Source organism: Rhinoderma darwinii, chromosome 12, assembly GCF_050947455.1.
Source record: "Rhinoderma darwinii isolate aRhiDar2 chromosome 12, aRhiDar2.hap1, whole genome shotgun sequence".
Taxonomy (NCBI): Eukaryota; Metazoa; Chordata; class Amphibia; order Anura; family Rhinodermatidae; genus Rhinoderma; species Rhinoderma darwinii.
In genome coordinates, this window is record NC_134698.1 from 62,375,068 (window position 1) to 62,402,675 (window position 27,608).

At 42.9% G+C, this 27,608-nt stretch overlaps 1 protein-coding gene and 1 long non-coding RNA gene across 2 annotated transcripts in view; one reads left to right on the plus strand and one right to left on the minus strand.

Moving 5' to 3' along the window:
* The window catches only part of LTK (leukocyte receptor tyrosine kinase), a 143,716-nt gene that overhangs the window by 35,573 nt on the left and 80,535 nt on the right, over positions 1 to 27,608 (plus strand). The window contains exons 2-4 of the mRNA XM_075844933.1: positions 6,103 to 6,222; positions 9,243 to 9,395; positions 14,300 to 14,528. Coding sequence (XP_075701048.1) covers positions 6,103 to 6,222; positions 9,243 to 9,395; positions 14,300 to 14,528 — 502 coding nt within the window. The remainder of the gene's footprint in view (positions 1 to 6,102; positions 6,223 to 9,242; positions 9,396 to 14,299; positions 14,529 to 27,608) is intronic.
* LOC142665285 (uncharacterized) lies at positions 2,394 to 27,556 on the minus strand. Its single transcript, XR_012851458.1, has 3 exons — positions 27,508 to 27,556; positions 9,173 to 9,309; positions 2,394 to 3,195 (listed from the first exon to the last, which is right to left on the minus strand). It is a non-coding gene; the product is annotated as an uncharacterized LOC142665285 (long non-coding RNA).

The following is a 27,608-nucleotide window of genomic DNA, read 5'->3' on the forward strand; positions in this document are numbered from 1 at the left end:
ATGGTATTAATAATGGATGTGAGCAGGGTTTAGGGTTTGGTGCATTTTGATCATTGATTCATTTGTGGATGTTCAATATTTCCATATTTATATATATATATAGAAGAATCAAAATAGATGATTTTGCAAATACCCTCTCAATTATAATATATAGAGTGGGTAATGGGAACCACAAAGGTGTATACCACCAGTATTGTACAGGTATTGATTGGGGAAGGGGAAAGAAGGGAAAGACTTGTGGTTCAATTAATTGAACCACAAGTCTTTCCCTTCTTTCCCCTTCCCCAATCAATACTTATATATAGAAGAATAAATATATAAAGCACTGGGAATTAAATCCTAATAATTTAAACCTAAAATTCAGTTCAAGTGATCGTCTGCTATTCTATCGATGAGATATGCCACTGGTGAAGTCTGTGATCTCGGACCACCACTGATTTTCAGAACGAAGGGTGTCTTTAAAGGGAACCTGTCACCAGCATTTCACCTATTAAACCAGCAATACCTGGTGGTAGTGGGTGAAAAATCATGTATATGTAACCTATAATTATCTTCTAAGTAGGCTCTGTACCTAGGCTACATTCACACGATAGTGTCACACCCCCATATAGAGCCACAGTGCCCACTGTAGATAGAGCCCACACAGTGCCACAGTGCCCACTGCAGATAGGGCCACAGTGCCCACATATAAAGTGGCATAGTGCCATAGTGCCCACATATAAAGTGCAAGTGCCCTCATAGAGTGCCACAGTGCCCATGTAGATAGTGCCACACTCCTGTAGATACCACCAACCCCCCTGAAGATAGCACCACCCCCACTGTAGCTAGCACCACCTCCCACTGTAGCTAGCACCTCCTCCCACTGTAAATAGCATCACCCCCACTGTAGATAGCACCACCCCCCACAGCACCTCCCATTGTAGATAGCACCGCCTGTAGATAGCACCCACCCTGTATATAGCACCCCCACATGTAGATAGCACCCCCTGTAGATAGCGCCACTGTAGCACCCTGTAGGAGCGGAATGCCTCTTGCCAGGGATTTTACTCCTAGAGGGAGCCCCTGATGTCTCTGTCCATATATGGACAGTGACGCCAAGGGCTTCTCCAGTAGCGGAATCCCCTGGCCAGAGCGTCAGCTGGGGATACCGCTCTGGCAGGGGATTACAGAGGTAGCCACTGACGTCACTGTCCATATATGTAAATTCTGTAACCCCTCACTGTAGTGCTCCGGTAATTCTGCCTTATCTTGTGCGACTTATTTTAAAAATATTCCTTATATGTATTGTTTTTTGATACCTTAATAAAGAATTTACTATGCTAGTGATGCTCAATTATATATGTAGGTATTCGTCTTGGAAGGATTGAGGATAGCCGTCCATATATGCCTTAGGGCCTGTTCACATCAGCGTTGGCTTTCCATTCCGGGGTCCGTCGGCGGTTTCCGTCGGGTGAACTCTGCAACGGAAAGTCAAACTGAAACCACAGCTTCCGTTTCCGTCACCATTGATATCAATGGTGACGGAAACATTGCTAATGGTTTACGTTCGTCACTGTTCCTGCAAGTTTCCGTTTTTCCAGTGGAATCAATAGCGCAGTCGACTGCGCTATTGATTCAGTCGGAAAAACGGAAACCTGCTGGAATGGTGATGAACGGAAACCATTAGCAGTGTTTCCGTCACCATTGATATCAATCCGCTAAAACGGATGCCACAACGCAGATGTGAACGAAGCCTAATTAAGTTTGTGTTATCTCTGCAATAAACTTTTGCCACTCTTTGGGGTTGGGGGCAATGTATTGGCAGGAATGATCAGATATTGGTTACTGCTGACAAACGGATGCCAATCTCTAATAACAAAGATCTGTGCAGGAAGAGGACGTTTCATACTAGTAGTCTTTGATATACAAGCTGGTATCACTCTGTAGGCACCTTGTGGCGCTAGTATGGGCATCATTATGCCAAGGCACCTGAGCGTAGAATAAAGTTTTCTCTTTTAAGCTTTCACCGGTGTTGATTTTGTAAAGACTGGTGCTTACAGACCCTCACTGTCTGTGCAATGTAAGGAACACCCATACATTGCAGAGGTTTTGTTGCAACCGAGGCCTTCCTCGCTAGTGCCATGTCACAGCCGTGCCATTACAGTTACATAGCAACGTTTTGGCTTATCCTTACATCAGAGAAAGCTTCAGAAAAGCGCTGATGTAAAAATGAGCCAAAACATATCTAAGTCACTGTATTGGTGCAATAAAGATTGACGTGAGTGCTGTCATTCTGTAAGAGGGTCAGTTTATAGTTAGTGTAGCCCCCAACATTGGACGCCACCCAGGAATGGCGCAGTAGTGGAGGCAGAAACAGTACAGTTCAAATAAACAATTTTTACTTCGGCTGGGGCACAGTGTGTAATGATTACAACATAGTTAGCCTAACGGTTACAGCGTTGGCACACAGCTTGGCGGATACAGCCTCTGGAGGGCACTTAACTTGAGGCTTACAGGCTCTGTAGGACACTTGGATTGGTGGTTATAGTATCTGTAGGACACTTGGCTATGTGGTTACAGTCTTTATAGGACACTTGACTTGGCAGTTACGTCTCTTTAGGATAATTGGATTGGCGGTTACAGTCTCTGGTCCTTGGTCATTCTTGCGGCAGGGACAACTAGGCCTTTACCCGCTCTTAATACAGGATTCTTGCTGGAAGTGGTACAAAATTACTTGCAGGATACATACACAGGACCTTTTCCAGTCACATAGCACGCTCTCCAGCAGACCCAAGGTATACAGCAGTCCGGTTACGGTCAAGACGCTGGAAGTGGTTCAAAACCACTAAACCGGTCACAATGGGCTTGCCTTTTCAGCAACAAACACTGGCACGACCCAATCCTCCCCACAGACTTCCTCCGGTTCTCTACTAATCTGTCAGTCTCGTGTGTTACACACCTGACAGTCTCTCTCTATATGCTCTCCAATCGCAATGGACACTCTGACCACGATGCCCGCCAAAACATCTCCTTCATAATCTTGCTCCACCCTTGCATGGAGCCCATGATCAAAATAGTCAAATAGTCCCCAGTAAACCACTAGCTGAAACATTAGTACAGTATCTTGTATAAGGTACATGACATTAGTATGTATCCAGGCTGGCTTGACAACTGGCATCCCACTGATGAAACAATCTGCTGAGACCTTGCGTTGTCCTGTGAAGTTATAGGATATGTTAATTATTAATATAACCGCCATCATGTTCAATTATAGCAATTATCCTAGTCAAGAGTATTGACATATTAGTCACCTGGTGCCTCGAGTCATAATAATAATGTATTAAACATTTCATAGGTTTCTACCTTTACCATCGCCTTACATTTTAGTTATATCTGTCAGATTGATGATACTGTGAAGCCAGTTCTAATTCACCTCTTGTGCTGAAAGCTCAAAATGCCATTTTAATTAACTGATAGACTTCACATAGCCTTTCTTCAGGATACCCTTAGAGGATCGATATGAAAACAGAAAGAAAAATCAATTCTGAAGGGAAGATCAAATTTTAAACTGCCTAAAGAGGCTCGGTCACCACATTATAAGTGCCCTGTCTCCTACATAAGGAGATCGGCGCTGTAATGTAGGTGACAGTAATGCTTTTTATTTAAAAAAACGATCTATTTTCACAACGTTAGGAGCGATTTTGGTTTATGCTAATGAGCTTTCTTAATGCCCAAGTGGGCGTACTTTTACTTTCGACCAAGTTGGTCTTGTACAGAGGAGTGCATGACGCTGACCAATCAGCATCATGCACTCCTCTCCATTCATTTACACTGCACTAGCGGTATAGTTATATTACTATGTGCAGCCTCATACACAAGCCCTAACATTACTACAGTGTCCTGATAATGAATACACATGAAATCCAGCCTGGACGTCATGTGTACTCAGAATCCTGACACTTCTGAATCTTTTTTGTGAGATTCCGGCAAGTGAAACCAAATCTCGCGAGATTACGGAGCTAAACGAGATTTGGTTTCACTTGCCGGAATCTCACAAAAGAGTCAGAAGTGTCAGGATTCTGAGTACACATGACGTCCAGGCTGGATGGTCATGTGTATTAATTATCAAGACACTGTAGTAATGTTAGGGCTTGTGTATGAGGCTGCACATAGTGATATAACTATATCGCTAGTGCAGTGTAAATGAATGGAGAGGAGTGCATGATGCTGATTGGTCAGCGTCATACACTCCTCTGTACAACGCCCACTTGGTCAAAAGTAAAAGTACGCCCACTTGGGCATTAAGAAAGCTCATTAGCATAAACAAAAATTGCTCCTAACGTTGTGAAAATAGATCGTTTTTTTTAAATAAAAAGCATTACTGTCACCTACATTACAGCGCCCATCTCCTTATATAGGAGACAGGGCACTTATAATGTGGTGACAGAGTCTCTTTAAGATGGTATTCTGTGGTGTAAAGAGATATAGATATTTCTCTGGCTTTCCTGCCAGTTTGTTACCTGTATCCTAGTAATGGTGCATGGTTCTTTTTTTTTTTTTTACAAGTCTCTGGTCCTCAGCATTCTTGTAGTCCTTTGGTAGAATTCATCGGAAAATTTAAAAAAAATAAAAATTCTAATAATACCTGATATTCCCAGCTGTATTTATTAGTGGTAATGAAAGGGACATTGATCCTGGGGGAAAAGATTGTTATTTGCCTTTTTCTGGATCAACACAAACAAAATTTGTGTATGGTCCTGCCTGCTCTTCCTGTACCAAACTGACTACTATTTATTGGGCCAAAAGACCAGGATGAACACTAACATAGATCACCAATTCACCAACATTTTATTCCACTCTACTCTAATACTATATGCCTATTTCATATACTGTTTATAATGTATATCATACATATAATCTGATGAATGTATGTGTCCATTGTAGTGTACAAGGGATATTATACAGTAATACTACGGCTTGAATGCAAGTTTGCCTAGCACCTGTTGGTCATTGTTGGAAAAGCTTTTTTATGTTGTATTTTTCCTTTTAGAATTTTTTATTCATCTGTTGCCTTATTTTAGATATGTTTTAATACATGTAATAAACTCTACGGAAGAAAAAAAAAAGCGCGTTAGTCAAACTAAACTTTTTCTTATCATATACCATGTTTACAATTTTGTGGGGTCTTTTTTGTTCCCTGTGGTGCTCTTATCTGTATATTTAGCATTTTTTGTGATATAGTTCCGCATTCAAAGGTTCTGGAGGACCCGACATGTCATCTTTATTACATGGACAGGCCATTGATTTCAATGAGAACTTTGTAATGTTTCATTTCTCCTGTGGTGGCGCTGTGGGGAGATTGAATACTCCACTGATTACAAGTAATTGTTGGAGGTCCTTGCAGTGGGACACCTTCTGATCAGTTTATTGTTGGGGACGACCTTTTTAACAAAACGGAATTGTCTATAGCATGCAACCCTTTTAAGTGGATCTTTTTGGATCCCCATAATAGTTGGAGATAGGTTTACAAATTTGATAGAAGTAGATACAATGATCAGCCCTAATTTTTATCTATCTTGCCTTCTGTATATCAATCATTTCTGTTTCCTGCTAATTTCAGTTCTTTACTGACTGCAGAGCTCCAGTCTTGCAACTGGTCTTGGGCAATTGATATTGATTCCAAAAACTGGATATACTGGTGAAGCTCATTATCAATTTGTTGTGCTCTCAACATAGAGAAGATCATTACTGGACATGTTCGTGATGGAAAGTGACCATCTTCCTACAACTCTAATAAACTGCATAGACCTCATAGTTATCCGGCCAATGGGGGAAATCTGCGGTATTTTAAGTCATTATAGAGCTACACTGACTCCCCAGCCACAACATATAATGTGACATCACTTAATCATCTCGATACAGGATGTTATGCTACTTCAGGTAATCATATATACCGTTCCCTTGGGAGTTCTGTATATCTCATTTTAACATAATGTATTTACATCAGCAGGACTTCTGTTTAATATTAGCATTCACTTCTGTAACTTCACACAGATGATATTATCTGACCGGAATAGGAATGTATATGACTTGCTGGTGATATGTTTTCTGTGCCATCTACAGTGGCTGATTGGTGCTCAGGACTCCACGCCGAATCCATCCTATCACCTGATTTACCCATTACTGGCGTGTCTCTGAGTGATGACCAGGAGGTGGTCTTGTCATCCCGGCCCAACAATGCAGGTAAGAACAAAGTCAAAATAAAATATGATATATTGCATCAAAAAATAATTGGAAGCCAAAATCTGCATTGACACAATAAAGGCTCACGCACTTCGCAGTGGTACAGATCCGTATTTTATGGATCCTTAATTTGTGTGCCTTTGATTATATATTCCATATGAAGCCTTAAGAAAAACATTTTTGACATGATCCAACTCATGCTGGATTTTGGAGCTAATCTCACCTAGAAGCATTGCTTCCAGAGGAGATTATGATGCTTTATGGAGGCATCATACTGTGGCATACTGTATAGGCTTGTGCATCGTCTGATTGGTTAAATGGGAATCATTAAAGGGGGTTTTGGCGTATGGAAAGAAGGGGGGACAGATTCCCCAGTATTCCAGCACAGCCGCTCCATTGATCCCTGCCGCTATTTGTTGAACAGACAGCAGCTACGACATGCCTGTATAAACACGTGATCGTGGCAGCCAATTACTGGCCTTAGAGGTATATTGCACGAGAATGCTGCGGCGAGTGATTGGCTGCAGCGATCATGTGGGTATACGGACACGACATTGCTGCGACACTGTCAACAAAAACATTCAAGAAGCAGCTGTGCTGAAATGCCAGATCTGTCAGGTGAGTAATGGATCTTTTATTATTTTATGGCTCGCTTGAAGTGGTTTTTTTGCTGCGGTTTTTCCATTTGATTCGTTAAAAAAAAAAAATGTCCAAAAAAAAATTATGCAAAAAAACTTCAAAAAAATGCTGCCATTTCAAAATTTGCCTCAAAAATCCTGAAGGAATTTTAAAGCATATTTTTTCTGCCTGACAAAAACCTCTGTGTAATCTTACCCTAACCCCTTCCGGAGGCTGCTATTTTGGGCTTTGAGAACCCAGCAAACTTTTTATAGTTTTTTTTCACCACTGCGTTCTGAGAGCAATAACTTTTACATTTTTTCCGTCTATGTAGCCGTATGAGGGTTCGTTTTTTTGCAGGACAAGTATTTTTTAGTGCCACCATTGTGGGGTACATACAATGTATTAAAAAACGTTTATTCATTCTTTTGGGGGCGTTGAAAATAATAAAGCAGATTTTTTTTTTGATGGAGTTTACCGTGAGGTATAAAAAATATGTTAACTCTTAATCTGTGGTTCATTACAATGAGGGTATGTTCACACACAGTGTTTTTAGGCGTATTTTGGGGCGTTTACGCCTCGAAAAACACCTGAAAAAACGGAAGCTGAACGCCTACAAACATCTGCCCATTGAAATCAATGGAAAAAACAGCATTTAGTTCATATGGGGTGTCTTTTTACGCCACTGTTTTAAAAAACGGAGCATAAAAAGAAGTAGCAGGTCACTTCTTGAGGCATTTTTTGGAGCTGATTTTCCTTTGAACACTATGAAAAACGCCTCAAAAGAAGCTCCAAATTAAAAGAAGCTTCATTTTCGGCTTCAAAAACGCCTGAAAATCAGAGGTTGCCCTCTCTGAAAACAGCTCCGTATTTTCAGACGTTTTTTGTTAAGTGTGTGAACGTACCCTTACAACGAGACCAAATTTATATATTTTTTCCACGTTTTACGACTTTTGCACAATAAAACCAATATTTTTTTTAATCATTTGTTTTTGTGTTGCCACATTCTCAGAGCCATAACTGTTTTTTTTTTTACCGTCGACTGAGCTGTATGAAGGCTTGTTTTTTTTAAGCACAATTTGTATTTTTCAATAGCATCAGAACTTATTGACAAACTTTTTTGGGGCAATTAAAAAAAACAGCAATTCCACCATCGTTTTTTGCATCTTAAATTTACACTGTATACCGTGTGGCAAAAGATAATGTGTCACCTTTATTCTATGAGTCGGTACGATTACGGCGATACTAAATATGCATTGTTTTTTTTAATGTTTTACTACTCTTGCACAATAATAGCACTTTTGATGTGAAAAAAGTTTTTCGTGTCGCTGCATTCCAAGAGTCGTCACTTTTTTTTTTTTCTGTCGATGTAGCGATTTGTGGCCTTTTTGCGTGACACATCATTGGGGTACATATGAATTATTGATTAACTTTTATTTAAAAAAAATGTAGGGGGGCAAATGGAAAAAAAGCAATTCCCCCGTTGCTTTTTTGTTTTTTCAATATAGCCCCCAATGCGGTTTAACCCCTTAACGACGTTTGATGGATATACACGTCCAGCAATCCACGCGTAATCTCACGAGATTACGAGGTAAACGAGATTTAGTTTCCCTTGCTGGAAATCTCACAGAAAAGATTCAGAAGTGTCAGGATTCTGAATACACATGACGTCCAGGCTGGAGGTCATGTATATTCATTATCTGGACACTTGATTAACGTTAATGTCTGTGTATGTGGCTGCAGATTATGTTCTAGTAAGAACGCAATGCTGCTGTGTAAATGAATGGAGAGGAGTGCATGACGCTGATTGGTCAGCGTCATACACTCCTCTGTACAACGCCCACTTGGTCGAAAGTAAAAACACGCCCACTTGGGCATTAAGAAACTCATTAGCATAAACCAAAATCGCTAAAAAAGTGGTAAAAATAGATAGTTTTTTAAAATAAAAAGCACTGCTGTCACCTACATTATAGCGCCGATCTCCTTATGTATGAGATAGGGCACTTATAATGTGGTGGCGGAGCCTCTTTAACAGCTCCCTGCTCTATTTATTTATTCCGATGCAGCGCCATAAAAAGGCTATTGCATCGGAATAAAGCCCGTTAGTGGCCGCCGTAAAAAACACTAATGGGCGGTCACTAATGGGTTAACTGGGTGAACACAACGTATATTTGTAATTTAATATTATTATTTCCTAACCAGAATCTATTATCGTTTTCCCAAAATGGGATGCTCCTAAATATATTTGTATCATATCTTAAACAGTGTTGCCATTTATACCATATACATTTCCACATTTGATCATTGAACATTATCATATGGTAGACCTCACCATTTATTTCTCTGATGTCTTCCTTTCTATCAGCAGAATTACTCAGATGTCTGTCTCTTTCATATTACAGGAGAATCCTGTGACTTTAAAACACATTGTCCTTGGATATCATCTACCAATTCAGATGGAAAGCCACACTGGGTGCAAATGGTAGTAAGAGAATTAACACCACAACAACAGGCACATCTATTAGAGAACAAGCCTACAGCCGGAAACCTTGATGGTAGGACAAAATATATAATTTTTTTTATTTTTTTACATTTTGTAGCATTTCAAAAGTTTTTTGTTTTTATTTTTCGTATCATTTATAAGAACCATGAATCTGCAAGGTTTGGTTGCCTAGAATATAATGCATGATAATGTAAGAGAAGGCAAGTGTATCACTCGATCTCTACCATGCAAATAAATACAGACACAGTGGAAGTGGATTTCATTATTAACATATTTATTGCATTGCTGTGTATATGCAGACCGGAGAAGGTACTCGGAAAAAGAAAACAACTCATTATTTATATTGAGTTACTTTTAAAATGAAGTTTAAAAATATAATATCAAATTAAAATATGAACATTAATAGGAGTTCTCTGGGAATATATAAACATATTCTAGCTTTATTATATACTCATTTGGTTCCAAGCCAGTGATTTCGGCAACTGCAGGTGTAGAAGTCATTGTATGTTTACAGACACTTGTACATGGACATAGGATCCATGTGTATATATATATATATATATCTCTAAGGACATATCTAATGCCAAAGTGAATGCATATGTAAATGATACCCCATCCTGCAACTGTGTTCCCATTATAAGCTCTTAGGGCCGTATTTCAACAATGAGTATATAATAGAGTTAGAGCACGTCTTGCTCTATATAAATGGTAAGATTTTCACAGATGCTTACCATTAAAGATTTAATCCATTTCAAACAACCCCTACTTTTTTAAAAGGTTCCCAAGACGGTGTGCAGATTGAAGAATATGATAGGGGGTTGTCTAAAGCAGATAACACCTTTAAAAAATAGCTCTAGTTAAGAGGTGCATAAGCAAGTGTATTCATACTATAAAGGCCGGTCATGCGGCGGCTATAGGTCCCTTGGAAAGAGGGGTTCCAGCACTGGTTGGTCCCATCCCCTTTGCTATTGGGTGGTGAAAATCTGTGCAAGCCTCTCCTCTTCAGAGGAACTGCATTAAACAAGCAATGGAGTGGGGAATTGGCCAAAGGATCAGGGAAAGGGAGGGAAGGGGGAAACCCCTTCTGCCCTAAGTGGGGAAACAGCACCCTAATATGGGGCACATTTTATTTTTATTTTTTTATGGGCCCACTCGCTTCTATGTGCACCCCTGTATCTATATTTGGGATTTGCATTATACGAAATATCCTAATATACTTTTATTAGATGAATCACGTCTGCTGCAACCTGAACTAATCTTAGCTTGAGTAGAAAAGTTGCAAGAATTTTTTTTTCCTAATGGGCTACAGACAATTTGGTGATTGGAATAATTTACCTTATAAAAGTATATTAACCCCTTCTCATCCACTCCACATAAATGAATGAGCAAATGGACTGGTCCTTGTGCCAGAAGACCCTTAGTTTTCGTGCTGTGTTTGATGGTACTGTGTTCTCTTTTACACAGCCCAATCCTGTACTGTGACACGGAATTGAAATAATCAGTTTCCGGTCACAAAAAGCATATTGAACGCTGTGTTTTATGAATGCAGAAGTGCTGCTTCTGCATTTGAGCAATTTGAGCAGTTGTTAGGGAACCCTATGATGTCAGCAATGATGTCCCAGAGATTCCCTGTGCAGAGAGGGCTTTTAAGTATGCAGAGAAGACACAATCTGTTACTTCCCTGCTTGTCTGTGTATATAGGTCACTGATAACAGAGATCTAAGGGGCTGTTACCATTAGATCACTATTTTCAATGATCTGTATATAGAGACAATAGGAATCACATAGATAACGAGTTCCCTGCTAACATATTGGCTCCATAATAAAAAAAAAAATGTATTACTTAATAAATAAATTCAGTAAAAAGAAAATGAGAGAATAAGGAAAAAATAAAAAAGCCTCCAAAAAATGCACACCTATCCGAACCCACGTACACCAATTTTAGACATTTTGGTTTACATTAACCATTTTGCATGGGTGTCAGATGCTCAGACATTAATACAGTCCTCTCATGCAGAATGTACGTTACCCCAAACATATAATTACCCCTGGCCACCAATTTTAGTCTATTCTAATCCGGGCTTAATTGCTTTTGTGCGTTTACTAAAAAATGTCTGTACTTGGATAATTATCACCCATGTAAAGATCCTGTGTTTGAAGGCCCTATTACATGGGCCAATGATCGGGCAAACGAGCGTTCATATAAACGGTTGATTTAGATCATTCCCCTGTGTAATCAGGGCAACGATCAGCCGATAAACGAGCAAACGCTCGTACATTGGCTGATCTGGTCTTTTATGCTCTTTTCATTTTTAATTAAAGGTCATCGTGGTCGGCAGCACATCTCCCTGTGTAATCAGGCAGATGTTCTGCCAACATGCTGAAAATGTATGGGGACGAACAATTGTAGTAACGAGCGCTCGTCCCTACACATATCCAATCATTGCTCCTCGTGAAAGGAGCAAATGAGCGCCGATCAACGAGCTGCCCATTCAAGGGAAAGAGTAAATCAAATACTTAAGAATTGGTAAACTTTTGATTCCAGGACCAAATGCTCTTTATATAATCATGAAGGTACAGTACATAGCAAAGACTTGTTTTCGCATAGACCCATTAAATTATTTACTAAAAATTTAAATTTTTCTTGCAGACAAAATACAATTTTGATACTGTCTCATAAATATCAAAAAAGCTCATTATTATTTTCTCGTAAAATTGCATGCTTTTTAAACTAAAATCACACACAAAACAAAAGAATATTAATATAACTATTACCGTAAGTAGTTGAATCAAGAAAAGTTATGTAGACCTCTAGAGGATCTGTCTAATAATGTAAAAGTACTTTAAACAACAAATGTGCAAAAACATCAGCCTTAGGCCTTATTCACACAAACGTGTTCGTTTTGCGCGCGTAAAAAAACTCAGCGTTTTTCCTGCTTTGCAGCTCCGTGTGACATCCGTGTACAGTGCGTTTCTGCGGTTTTTACGCGCGTATGTCATCCGTATGTCAAAAGTTTTTTACGTCAGCAAAATAAACTGAAGGAGGTGGTTTTCTTTTTCTCATCATTTCTTTAGCAACTGTTGCGTGAAAACGCATGGCACACGGATGTGCATCCGTGTGCTGTCCGTAATTTTCACGCACCCATTGACTTCAATGGGTGCGTGATATGCAAAAAACGCACAAGTATAGGACATGCAGTGAGTTTCACGCAGCGGACGCACACTGCATGAAAAACACTGTCTGAATGGCCCCATTGAATTGCATAGGTCCGTGTGACGTGCGTTTTTTTAACGCGCATAACACGGACATGAAATACGCACGTGTGAAAGAGGCCTTAAAGGGACACTACTCATAAAGCATATCTTAAGTACATACATCCAGTTGGTTCCGGAGGTATTTGAACAGGGACAGAATTTTCATCGTTAAGCCTTTGTACACCACCACAATGAATATGAAACAAAGCAATGAAGATGTAAATGTAGTGTAGATTTTCAGATTTAATTCAAGAGGTTTAGGGACTGTTCACATCACCGTTCCTTTCCGCTGATGGGTTCCGTCTGAGGTTTCCGTCGGGTTAACCACTCAACGGAAAGGCAAACGGAAACCTTAGCTTCCGTTTCCCTCACCATTGAACTCAATGGTGACGGAAACCTAGCTAATGGTTTCCGTATGTCACCATTGTGACAGGGTTTCGTTGTTCTTGACGGAACCAATAGCGCAGTCGACTGCTCAATCCTAAGCACCTGCAGGGCATATGGACATTATAGGAGGAGTCAAAACACAACTCTGAACCACCCTCTATTAGTTAGGACAGAGAATTGCTTGGAAAGAGCAGCCCCTTCTCTGGGGGACTTGGTCCTGCCACATCTTGCATGGTCACCCAGTCATTTAAATGTGGTCTATATTATACCCTACGGCCTTCTTCTACAAACGGATTACCGTTATGGAGCTGAGCAGATGAGATATATATACATATATATATATATATATATATATATAACACAACACAAAAGTTTGAACAGCACATTCCAACAAAATGAAACAATATGTACATGCAGGTGCCAGAACGCCTATGACTGTAAATAATATATATATATATATATATATATATATATATATATATATATATATATATATATATAATGTAGCTAAAGATTTAGTATAAATTTGTATTTTTTTCATTCAATCCTCCACTCATTCTGAGTTTAGTAATACAGTGGGCGGCCATCCTCATTAAATGGCAGCTATCACTGTATTCACACTTATATGGTCAAGGTTGTCAATCACTGAGTAAGACCACCCACTGGACTCCTAAGCCCAGAATGAGCAGAGGTTTAAATGATTAAATTACAACTTATACTAAATCTTTTGCTACAAAAGGATATATCCATCTGCTCAGCTCCCCCTGCTCTGTAACATGCTGCCCGCAGATTGGTTTACATTTTCAAAGTGACCAGTTCCCTTTAAGTCATAAAAGTCCTTCATTAGAAGATGTGTTTGACATAGTTCTTATTTACATTCCATACTCTGCTGTATACTTCATTCATGACTTTAAATACATCAATGTAACAACTCTATATCATCTGCACATAATGAGATGGAGAACATAAGTTGTTCTTCTTAGGAAATATTTTCTCTTTATAGGATCCAATACAGTACTACTCTCTCCATAACTGAATGGTATAAGGCTCTGGTCACATCCGCATTGGAGGCTTCATTAGCGCAGCATGCTGATAGAAAGTCAATGGGTTCCATCAGCCGCCGGTGGTGTCCGTGATGCAACGGAATCGTCACTTCCAGTTTCCCCTTGTTCTGTTCCTCTGATGGAGCAGAACAACGGAAAGCCCCGATGCAGATGTGAACAAAGCCTAAGAGAAAAGAGAACATCTGACCTGGATATGTAGAACTGCAAAAGTATTAATATACACTCTTGACTGTATCACCTTCTTTTATAGATGGAATCCTTTTTCAGAACACAAGTCAGACACAGTTACAAGACACTTGTAATGTGTCACGACTGCTAAGTCCCTTGTATCCCAGAAGTTCTAGGACATGTCAGCTGGAATTATCCCTCTACTTAATGGAAGAGACCACAGTGCCAACATTAACAGTTACAGTGCAAGAGAAGAAGTCAAATCTCAGTGTAGCCTTACCACCCCTCAAGGATGCAACAGTGGGCAACAGGTGAGTTACACCTCAAGTACATCCCAGCTATCATACTCAAAGCCTTATGAGAAGACTATTATAGGAACACTTTGAAAAGGAGTGAGTTTTGCATTAATACAAACAACGTATGTAGATAGATAGATGGATGGAGAGATGGATGGAGAGATGGATGGAGAGATGGATGGAGAGATGGATGGAGAGATGGATGGAGAGATGGATGGAGAGATGGATGGAGAGATGGATGGAGAGATGGATGGAGAGATGGATGGAGAGATGGATGGAGAGATGGAGAGATGGAGAGATGGAGAGATGGAGAGATGGAGAGATGGAGAGATGGAGAGATGGAGAGATGGAGAGATGGAGAGATGGAGAGATGGATGGATGGAGAGATGGATGGATGGAGAGATGGATGGATGGAGAGATGGATGGATGGAGAGATGGATGGATGGAGAGATGGAGAGATGGATGGATGGAGAGATAGATGGATGGAGAGATAGATGGATGGAGAGATAGATGGATAGATAGATGGATAGATAGATGGATGGATAGATAGATGGATAGATAGATGGATGGATAGATAGATAGATGGATAGATAGATAGATAGATCCAGGAGACCATACATAAGCTTAGATATTCCTACAACTTTAACTATAACATGACTGCGATGGATATTGAGTAGTAAACATAGATCATATTCAGTGCACTTCATTCACAAGTAGAATATCGTTAACCACTTTACATAAATCAGGCAGAAATCAATATCGAGTGATTGCAGGACTTCTCTTTCTTCTGTGTTTTGAGCATTATTGCTGCAGTGTGATATGTTTTGGCTGCTTATGTAGGGGACAGAGCTTCTGATTCCATTAATAAAATTGAATTGGCTCAGAGGAGCCTGCCTGGGACCATTGACTGCAGTGCAGGCTCTGTGCTGCATAAGCTTTGATCTGAGCGTAATTTTAATTGGCACATCTGAGAACATTGTGACCATAACAGTTGGATTGACGTGGCAGTATGATGTCATCTCACCCACAGTCAATCATTTGGAATACAAATAGAACTATTCACACTATGCAATTATTCTTAACGCGATCACTATAAATATACATATTAAATATATTCCTCGACCTGGATATACTGACCATTTTTGGCAGGAATGTTTTGTCTGCTCTTTCTCCCAAAACATAGTACTAGCAAAGGTGCATACAGTGGGAGCTCACAGAACTGCCATTATCTGACAGCTGCTGTTTGCTCTCTGCCCTGCAGGTGCTGTCAGAGACACTGGCGGCTGTGCCAGCACACGATGCAATCTTAGCTGTCCCGCCCGTAGGCATGCCCCTTCCACACCTAATAGAAGATTTGGCTCTGGGATTAGGATATTGGGATTAACTACAGTTACACCTAAAGCTGGGTTCACACAGTTCAGTTTTGGGAAAGTTGCTGTATGCTCTATACTATATATTTTTTGGGATCCAAGTGTGGTTTTAGCTTAAGAAACTGAACTGCGTGACTACATGGGCAATCTGCACACAGCTCTATACAGCTCCTATTGACTTGAATAGTATCTGCCTACAGATCAGCCAGCAGTCTATTTTATCTCCTTCACCTAATGATTCTGCAGCATCCTAGTGTATCCAAGAGTGCCCGCGGCACATTAAATCTTGAGACAGGTGCAGAAGAGGCAGGCCTGGCACTGAAATGGGCATCTCCAATGTTCTGTTTGTAGAATCAATAGTTAAGGGATATGCAATTTGGCACAGCTTCCATAGCAGTGACATGACCTGCCTTACTATACCATTGACTATATATATATATTTACACAACAGGGGCTTAAGCAGGGGAGGAGCTGTGACTACCGAAACATTTATAAACTAGTATAGAAAACCCGTTACATGGGTTTGCTGGCAAAAGTATTGATAAGTATTTATAATTGTGATCTTTGAGAACGAGGTTGTTCATTACAGGCTTCTCCTACTTCAGGGTTTTGCCTTCTTAACGCTTTGTTTTGGGAATTGGTTTCTCGTTGTTCCTGGCGTTCCTCTGCACTCATAGTTGCTCCTCTTATTCTCTGAGCTAAATATATATATGATGATTATCAGCATTTTCCATTTTATAAGGGAGCGTGATCACACGTAGCAGCTAAGGGACAATCCTGATAATCAATATATATTATTGGATATAATAATAAAATTGTGAATCAAATCAAAAATTGTCCATAGGGTTGAGAAAAATCTAGATTTTATTTTTTTGCAAAATCGCCCAGCCCTACACACAGTGATAACTCTTACATAGTTACATAGTTAGTACGGCTGAAAAAAGACACCTGTCCATCAAGTTCAACCAAGGGAAGGGAAAAGGGAAGGAAAAATTTCTACACATAGGAGCTAATATTTTTTTGTTCTAGGAAATTATCTAACCCTTTTTTAAAGCCATCTACTGTCCCTGCTGTGACCAGCTCCTGCGGTAGGCTATTCCATAGATTCACAGTTCTTACTGTAAAGAAGCCTTGTCGCCTCCGCAGGTTGAACCTTTTTTTCTCCAGACGGAGGGAGTGCCCCCTTGTTTTTTGAGGGGGTTTTACAAGGAACAGGATTTCACCATATTTTTTGTATGTGCCATTAATATATTTATATAAGTTAATCATGTCCCCCCTTAGTCGTCTTTTTTCAAGGCTAAATAGGTTTAATTCTTTCAATCTTTCCTCATAACTTAAATTCTCCATGCCCCTTATTAGCTTCGTTGCTCTGAGTACAGATAATGTAGATGTTACCTGCAGTCCTGTGTAATACCACAAAAACACAGTGATGACTCTGATACAGATAATGTAGATGTAATGGCCGGAAGGAGGTGAAGGGAAAGTGAGCCCTAATCTACCCACCGCCCTGTCCCTGCCTACTTGCAACGACCCGCCCTAGGCGACGAGGTACAACTGGGCGGCGGTCCCTACGCTGTCTAAGTGCACAGGGAAACAAACAGGGAACATGCAAGGGAAGGGGCAGTAGCCACGGAACGCCACGAGGAAACGGAGCGGCGAACGGACAGTCAGGACCAGGACGAAGTGAGTACACCCAAGCGGGCAAGGAGACAGAAGCAAGCCAGGGGCAAAGCAGGTCAAGCAGAACTGCAGCAAGGCAGAAGCACGGCAGAAGCAGGCTGGAGCAAGCAGCAGTGGGGCCAGGAATCCAAAAGAATTACAAGCACTGAGGGAGAGAACAGGGCAGGTAATAAAGGACAGGGGGCGGAGCTAACTCCGACAGACCAGGCCGCGATAGGCTCTCCCACTCCTGAGCCTGCCACCCTGGTTGGTGGGAGATGGTGTCAGTCGAACAGGTCTGGCCTCAGGTGTGGATTGATTAATCCCAGGAGTATACCTAGATGAAGTACCTGGCAGATCCCTAACAGTACTCCCCCTTTTATGAGGGGCCACCGGACCCTTACTAAGGGGACCCGGTTTAGTGGGGAAGAGAAGGTGGAACCTCCTGATCAATACCCCAGCGTGAACATCACGGGCAGGTACCCAAGTCCTCTCCTCCGGCCCGTATCCTCTCCAATGGACCAGGTACTGGAGGGAGCCCTGGACCATCCTACTGTCCATAATCTTGGCCACCTCGAATTCCACCCCCTCAGGGGTGAGAACGGGAACAGGAGGTATCCTCGAGGGGGACCAGGACGGGGAGCAGCGTTTAAGGAGGGAGGCATGGAAGACGTCATGTATGCGAAATGATGGGGGGAGCTCCAGACGGAAGGATACAGGGTTGAGGACTTCAATGATCTTATAAGGTCCAATAAATCGGGGAGCAAACTTCCTGGACGGGACCTTAAGGCGCAAGTTCCTGGACGACAACCAGACCAAATCCCCGACGACAAACCGGGGGTTAGCAGAACGTCTACTATCCGCCTGAATCTTTTGTGCGCTCTGGGACGCCTCTAGGTTCTTCTGAACCTGGGCCCAGACAGTGCACAGTTCCCGATGAACATCCTCTACCTCAGGATTATTGGAACAACCAGGGGAGACGGAGGAGAATCTTGGGTTAAACCCGAAATTACAGAAAAACGGGGAGACCCCTGACGAGTTACTGACCCGGTTATTCAAGGAAAATTCAGCAAGGGGAAGGAATGAGACCCAATCGAATTGACAGTCAGAGATGAAACATCTTAAATATTGTTCCAGGGATTGGTTGGTCCTTTCCGTTTGGCCATTAGTTTCGGGATGGAAGGCGGAGGAGAAGGACAGATCAATCTCCAACTTTTTACAAAAAGCTCTCCAAAATAAGGAAACAAATTGTACCCCTCTGTCAGAAACGATATTGACTGGGGCCCCATGGAGACGCAGGATGTGTTTCACAAACAAAGAAGCTAACGTCTTGGCGTTAGGTAGCTTCTTAAGGGGCACAAAGTGGCACATCTTGCTGAAGCGGTCGACTACCACCCACACCACCGACTTGCCCTGAGATGGAGGCAAATCGGTGATAAAATCCATGGAGATATGGGTCCAAGGTCTCTGGGGAATGGGCAAGGAACGTAGTAGGCCCGCAGGTCGGGACCTAGGGGTTTTGGACCTAGCGCAAACCTCACAAGCGGCGACGTAAGCTCTAACGTCTTTAGGCAACCCAGGCCACCAATAGTTTCTGGTAATGAGGTGTTTGGTGCCCAAGATGCCAGGATGACCAGATAGAGCGGAGTCATGGTTTTCCCTGAGTACCCTCAGCCGGTATTGCAGGGGAACAAACAGTTTGTCCCCAGGGACGTTCCCGGGAGCTGCACCCTGATCAGCCGCGATATCAGAAGCTAAATCAGAATCCGTGGCAGAGACGATTATACCAGGGGGTAAAATACAAGCAGGATCCTTCTCAGAAGGAGGATTGGCCATGAAACTACGTGACAGAGCATCAGCCTTAATATTCTTGGACCCAGCCCTATAGGTAACCAAGAAATTAAATCTGGTAAAGAATAGTGCCCACCGAGCTTGTCTAGGATTAAGCCTCCGGGCCGATTCTAGGAAAACCAGATTCTTGTGATCCGTAAGGACCGTTACCTGGTGTCTGGCCCCCTCCAGGAAGTGCCGCCACTCCTCAAAAGCCCATTTAATGGCTAGAAGTTCGCGGTTGCCAATATCATAGTTACTCTCCGTGGGCGAAAACTTCCTAGAGAAGTAAGCACAGGGGCGGAGATGGGTGAGGGAGCTGGTACCCTGGGACAAGACGGCCCCCACTCCCACCTCGGATGCGTCAACCTCCACAATAAATGGCTCCTCTTGGTTGGGCTGAATCAGCACGGGGGCCGAGATAAAGCACTTCTTGAGGGTCTCAAAGGCCAGGACGGCCTCAGGGGGCCAATGGAGGACATCAGCACCCTTGCGGGTAAGGTCCGTAAGAGGCTTAGCGACGACCGAGAAGTTGGCAATAAATCTCCTGTAATAGTTGGCGAACCCTAAAAAACACTGTAACGCCTTAAGGGAGGCAGGTTGGACCCATTCCGCCACAGCCTGAACCTTGGCAGGGTCCATGCGGAATTCATGAGGAGTGAGGATTTGCCCTAAAAATGGTATCTCCTGTACCCCAAAGACACATTTTTCAGTCTTAGCAAACAGATTATTCTCCCGAAGGACCTGGAGCACCTTCCTGACATGCTCCACGTGGGAGGACCAGTCCTTGGAAAACACCAGTATGTCATCAAGGTACACAACAAGAAAATTACCCAGGTACTCTCTCAGGATTTCATTAATAAAATTCTGGAAGACAGCAGGGGCATTACACAACCCAAAGGGCATGACCAGGTATTCGAAATGACCCTCGGGTGTGTTGAACGCAGTTTTCCACTCATCCCCCTCTTTGATGCGGATAAGGTTATATGCCCCCCGTAGATCGAACTTAGAAAACCATTGGGCTCCCTGAACCTGATTAAAAAGATCCGGAATCAAAGGAAGTGGGTACTGGTTCCTTACGGTGACCTTATTCAGGTTACGATAATCAATGCACGGCCTAAGACCACCATCCTTCTTCCCCACGAAGAAGAAGCCAGCACCTACAGGAGAAGTCGAGGGGCGAATGAAACCCTTGGCCAGGCATTCTTGGATATACACCCTCATGGCTTCACGTTCAGGACATGAAAGATTAAATATCCTACCCTTAGGAAGCTTGGCACCGGGCACCAAATCGATAGCGCAATCGTAATCTCTATGGGGGGGCAACACCTCGGAGGCCTCCTTAGAAAACACATCGGCGAAGTCCTGAACAAACTCAGGAAGCGTGTTTACCTCCTCCCGGGGAGAAATAGAGTTAACAGAAAGACATGACATAAGACATTCATTACCCCATTTGGTGAGATCCCCAGTATTCCAATCAAACGTGGGATTATGCAACTGCAACCAGGGAAGGCCTAAAACCAGATCAGACGATAATCCCTGCATCACCAGTACAGAGCACTGCTCCAAATGCATGGAGCCAACAAGGAGTTCAAAAACAGGAGTATGCTGAGTAAAATAACCATTAGCAAGAGGAGTTGAGTCGATTCCTACTACAGGGATAGGATAAGGTAAATCAATACAAGGCATCTTTAGAGACATAGCAAATTCCGCAGACATGATATTAGCAGATGACCCTGAATCCACGAAAGCACTGCCCGTGGCAGACCGACCACCAAACGAGACCTGAAAGGGAAGCAAAATTTTATTGCGTTTCACATTAACGGGAAATACCTGTGCGCCCAAGTGACCTCCCCGATGATCACTTAGGCGCGGAAGTTTTCCGGCTTCTTATTCTTGCGCCTGGGACAGGTGTTCAGTAGATGCTTGTCGTCCCCACAGTAGAAGCAGAGACCATTCATTCTGCGAAACTCCCTACGTTGTCGAGGGGACATGGAGGCCCCGAGTTGCATAGGTACCTCCGAGTCCTCCGTGGAGGGGCGAGGAGACGGGACCTCGGGGGGGATCGCAGAAAAGTCAGAGGGGAGCACACTGAAGCGTTCTAGCTGACGTTCCCTGAGACGTCGGTCAAGTCGTACTGCTAGGGCCATAACCTGGTCAAGGGAGTCAGACGAGGGGTAGTTAACCAGCAGATCCTTCAGGGCGTCAGATAATCCTAACCTAAACTGGCACCTTAGGGCCGGATCGTTCCACTGAGAAGCTACGCACCACTTCCTAAAATCAGAACAGTATTCCTCAACCGGTCTCCTACCCTGACGTAAGGTCACCAGCTGACTCTCGGCTAAGGCAGTCCTGTCAGTCTCGTCGTAAATGAGGCCGAGGGCAGAGAAAAAGCGATCAACAGAGGAAAGTTCAGGGGCATCAGGAGCCAAGGAGAAGGCCCACTCTTGGGGCCCTTCCTGGAGTCGGGATATGATGATACCCACCCGCTGGTTCTCGGAACCTGAGGAGTGGGGCTTTAGGCGGAAATACAGTCTGCAACTCTCCCGGAAGGAGAGAAACGTCTTACGGTCCCCTGAGAACTGGTCAGGTAACTTGAGGTCGGGTTCTAGAGGTGAGGTGAGGGGTACTACTAAAGCAGCGTCACCCTGATTGACCCTTTGGGCCAGGGCCTGGACCTGTAGGGAGAGGCCCTGCATCTGCTGGGCCAGGGTCTCAAGGGGGTCCATGATAGCGTCAGCGTAGGAGAAATGGTAGACTAGGTAAGGGCTTGTAATTATGTAATGGCCGGAAGGAGGTGAAGGGAAAGTGAGCCCTAATCTACCCACCGCCCTGTCCCTGCCTACTTGCAACGACCCGCCCTAGGCGACGAGGTACAACTGGGCGGCGGTCCCTACGCTGTCTAAGTGCACAGGGAAACAAACAGGGAACATGCAAGGGAAGGGGCAGTAGCCACGGAACGCCACGAGGAAACGGAGCGGCGAACGGACAGTCAGGACCAGGACGAAGTGAGTACACCCAAGCGGGCAAGGAGACAGAAGCAAGCCAGGGGCAAAGCAGGTCAAGCAGAACTGCAGCAAGGCAGAAGCACGGCAGAAGCAGGCTGGAGCAAGCAGCAGTGGGGCCAGGAATCCAAAAGAATTACAAGCACTGAGGGAGAGAACAGGGCAGGTAATAAAGGACAGGGGGCGGAGCTAACTCCGACAGACCAGGCCGCGATAGGCTCTCCCACTCCTGAGCCTGCCACCCTGGTTGGTGGGAGATGGTGTCAGTCGAACAGGTCTGGCCTCAGGTGTGGATTGATTAATCCCAGGAGTATACCTAGATGAAGTACCTGGCAGATCCCTAACAGTAGATGTTACCTGCAGTCCTATGTAGTACCACAGGTAACACACAGTGATAACTATGAATACAGATAATGTATATGTTACCTACAGTCCTATGTATCGCCACAGATAACACAGTGATAACTCTCTGAGTACAGATAATGTAGTAGATGCACACACAGAAATATATGCAGATACAGGGGAATAGCTAAAGGCTCATGGACCCTGGTGAAAGAATTCAGCTTGGTCCCTCCTACCCCTTCCCAGCAGCACCAGACCCCTGCGCGCGCCTATGTCCAGCTGCCTTGCCTGACAGACCCGATGAATGCCTCCACAGTATAATTCTCCCCATAGCTGACCCCACAGTATAATGCCCTATAGCTGCCCCCACACAGTATAATGCCCCCCATAGATGCCCACGCACATTATAATGCCCCCCATAGCGGCGCACACAGTGTAATGCCCCCATAGATGCCCCCACACAGTATAATGCCCCTTGATATCTGCCCCACAGTATAATGCCCCCCATAGCTGCTCCCACAATATATTGCCACCCATAGCTGCCCCATACAGTATAATGCACTCCATACAATATAATGCCCCCATACAGTATAATGCGCCCCATAGCTGCCCCATACAGTGTAATGCCCCCATAGCTGCCCCATACACTATAATGTCCCGTACAGTATAATGCCCCCTATAGCTGACACATAGAGTATAATGTCCCCATAGCTGCTGGATAAACTATGTCCCATACAGTATAATGCCCCCATATCTGCCCCATACAGTACAATGCCTCAGCAGCTATGGTGGCATAATACTGTAGAAATCTACAGTATTATGCCACCATCTATGCCGCATACACTACAATGTCCCATACAGTATAATGCCCCCCATAGCTGACACATACAGTATAACACCCCCATACAGTATAATGCCCCCATAGCTGTCCCATACAGTATAATGCCCCCCATACAGTATAATGCCCTCCATAGATGTCCCATACAGTATAATACCCTCCATACAGTATAATGCCCCCTATAGCTGACCCATACAGTATAATTCCCCACATAGCTGCCCCATACACTATAATGTCCCATAAAGTATAATGCCCCTCATAGCTGCCACATACAGTATAACACCCCCATACAGTATAATGCCCCTATAACTGTCCCATGCAGTATAATGCCCCACACAGCATAATTCCCACCATAGCTGTCCCATACAGTATAATGCCCCACACAGTACAATGCCCCCCATAGCTGCCACATACAGTATAATGGCCCCATACAGTAGAAAGCCCCCCATAGCTGTCCTATACAGTATAATGCCGCCCATACAGTAGAATGCCCCCATAGCTGTCCCAAACAGTAGAATGCCCCCCATACAGCATAATGCCCCCCAAAGATGTCCCATACATTATAATGTATGAGCCCCCCCTCCCATACTGAGTATAATGCCCCTAGATGTGCGTACCTAATAGAAAAATAACATAATTACTTACGTATCCCCGTTCCCACGACTGGTGGAGAATCCTTCTCCGGTCTGTGCTGTGAGGGACTTGGTGCCGAGCCGCTCGCAGCACTGTGAATGCTGTAACAAGGCTCCAGCATTGCACTGAACTGTATTTGCGTCCTGAGGATGCAAATACAGTTGGAAGCGCGGTCAGCGCTGTGTGGCAACGGGGGCCCTGCGACCTTTGCGACCCCTATAGCTCTGCCTCTGTACAGATACATATGTAGGCACTTAGACACACAAAGACGCACATACACACATACTGAAACTTACACACGCACACACACAAACACAGAGACGCAGACAAATAGAGGCACAAACAGACAGACTGAGCACTCACATCTCCTTCCTCACAGGCTTCTTGCAGGTCGAGCTGTGGGCGGAGCTAACTGTGCCTCGGACACCACGTCCTCGCCAAATATATATATGATATAGTATATGTCACTGTTAAAAATTTTATTTTATCTGTGTGTGTGTATATACAGTGTGTATATATATATATATATATATATATATATATATATATATATATATATATCCGGTCACATTCTGAAATGTTTGAAGAAAAATACAATATAAGTTTAAGCTTTTGCCATTTAGTATGAATTCTTTTTCACTGTCCTATATAAGCTACATATGTTCATGTTGATATGGCTCATTTTAATGGCAGAATTAACATACGGATAGTTCAGCTCCTAAAATGAAATTCCTGTGGCTTCATATTTTTATCCACCAAGAGTTCTGGGAGCTATTCTGGATTTCAATTCCAGAGGGCTAATTGAACTTAGGAGGCTTCGAGCTGTAGAAGGTTGATACTGTAGTTAAGATGTAGTCTCTATAAATCAATTTCAGTCACCAGCACATCTGGAATACAATACCTATTCATTCCATGCCGAGCATTTTTTTTTTCACTTAACCTTATATTTGTCGCATTGGCTACTTTGGCTATAGGTTTGTCCCAGGTTTCAGTACATTAGCCCAGCCATAGTAACATTTTGGTCAAGTAAACTCTTATCCCTATTCTACGGAGGTCATCATGAAAAAGTATTAAAGGGAACCTGTCACCAGCATTTCACCTAATAAACCAGCAATACCTGGTGGTAGTGGGTGAAAAATAATTTCTATATAACCTATAATTGTCTTCTTAGTCGGCTCTGTAGCTTTAGTATTCAGTTTTTTTTGTGTTCCCACACCGTATGCTAATGAGCACAAAAGAGTCATATCTTCATTTGAAAAGAGTCAAATCTTCATTTGAAAAGAGTCATATCTTCATTCCTCAAGTCTTTCCGAATTGACCCCGCCTCCTTACTTTTGAGTGACAGCTCCTCGCCTTCGCCCAGCACACATAATCCCGTACTTGTGCGTTGATGTCCTCTTCTGGTGTGTGCGCACAAAGGGACACTGGATTATTCAGATAAAAGGCGCAAAATGTTTGCAGACCGTTATTTACAGTCAGAGGAGGAGTTTAGGAGAGGGGGTAATGGTAATGAACTTTTGATAGCAGCGGCCAGTGAGGGATAAGTAAAGTTCAATAGGTGAAATGCTGGTGACCGGTTCCCTTTAAACTGCTTGCCCCGTCATTTATACATCAGCAATATATTTATATCAGAATTGCTCAGTGTATGATGCCGGTTGGTGCGCTAATAAAGCAGGCCACTGGTATCACATCAGATTCCCCGTTTGCCCTGCAAAACAGTCAGTGGAAAACAGGCTGCCATTTTTACATTTTTGGCCCATAGTCATAAAGCAGCATGTGGTTCAGCGGTGTTCACCGGGAACAATCCTAATAATAAAAGTATAAAAGAGAATTACTGTTCTTTCAATTCCCAGTGCAGGTTCACCAAGGTGAAATGATATTGTAAAGTGTGACCTATACTAATATAATTGTGAAATACATAAATAACAATTCCTGTAATATAATGTTCTATGAATTACAATCTCGGTAGTATTATTCTGATAACACAGTAAGACACCAGTTACTTTCATTTCAAGTCCTTTGGGATGGACAGTCCACTGGACAGAAAATGTACCCAAAGTGCCCCTCCATGGGATATGGACTTTCCAAAGAGAATTCCAAGGTCGCGTCGCTAGTGTAGTCTCCAATAGCAAAAGTGGATAGTTTGCAGATGGTATTTCTAAGTGTTGTACCACTCAATAAGCAAAAGTGAGGTCAGGGCTGGCAGAGTTAATGCAATACAAAAAAACAGATACGGGTCAGCAATCAATCAGCGTAGTCAGCAAAAAGTCGAAGTCAATCCGTTATAGCAAAAAATAACACCTTTACATACTCACAAGAACCAAAGAAACTTGTTGCTCAGGCAAGATATGGACTTACTAAGAAGGTTTGAATAATCCGATATATTCTGAGCATGAACCAAGTGATGTGTGTCTGGCCCTTTAAAATAAATTACATAGCACACACTGCTATGAGGCGCCTGCCGGTGGAAGGGAGTCCGTTAGAGGGATGCAGGAGGCGTCTCAATATATTATTCAGCAGACACAGCCTGGAGTCCATTCACAGGCTCTAAACAATGATGGAAATTTAAATCCCCCGCAGCCTGGCATCTGTGTTATCAGTAACTGTTGTATAACTGGGAATTGTTACCTATGTTGCTCCCAAATATACTATAAAATGTTTGGCAAAAAGTGGAAATACACTTTAAATGAAGCCCCTCCTAAACAATGAAAAACATGTACGTCATAGCGGGAGGTGAGGTATGGAGCAGGCTCAAGAACTGAGCGGGTGTCAGCTGTATATTGCAGCTGAGACTTTGCTCTAACGGCCGGCATAGCTCCGATCCTGGCCGTTCAACCGCTTAGATGCTGTGGTCAATAGCGACTGTGTTATTTAAGCCGTTAGACAGAGGGGAGGCCCCCACTGTCATCTCATCAGCTACCTGCGACTATCGCGGGGTGCCGATGCATTGTCATGGCAGCCGGGGGTCTACTAAACGGCCCCAGGTCTACCATGTTAGTCTTTCTATTAAAGGGGTTGTCTGCTTTTTATTTATTTTTAATTGATTTATTTATAGAATAGGAAATCATAGTTTTCTAATATACGTGTATTAGAAATTCTGCCCACATACTTTTTTTTGTATCAGTGTAGTTGCCTCTTTATAAAGAAATAATGTTATAGCCCATGGATTAGTCCATAGTAATACATCCAAAGGATAACTGAATGGACTAAACATGGCGTCAGTCATGTGATCCACCAATCAGGTAACACTGTCCAGGTATATAACAAATTATTAGTAGATTATTGAGGATTAGAAATGATAACGTATTTCTACATACAGCAACATCAGATCATGTCTGTGAGGAGCAGCTCTTACATTCTTCTCCCTGTCTCCTCTGTGTATTTTTTTTTTTTTTTTAACAGTTAACTTTATTAACAA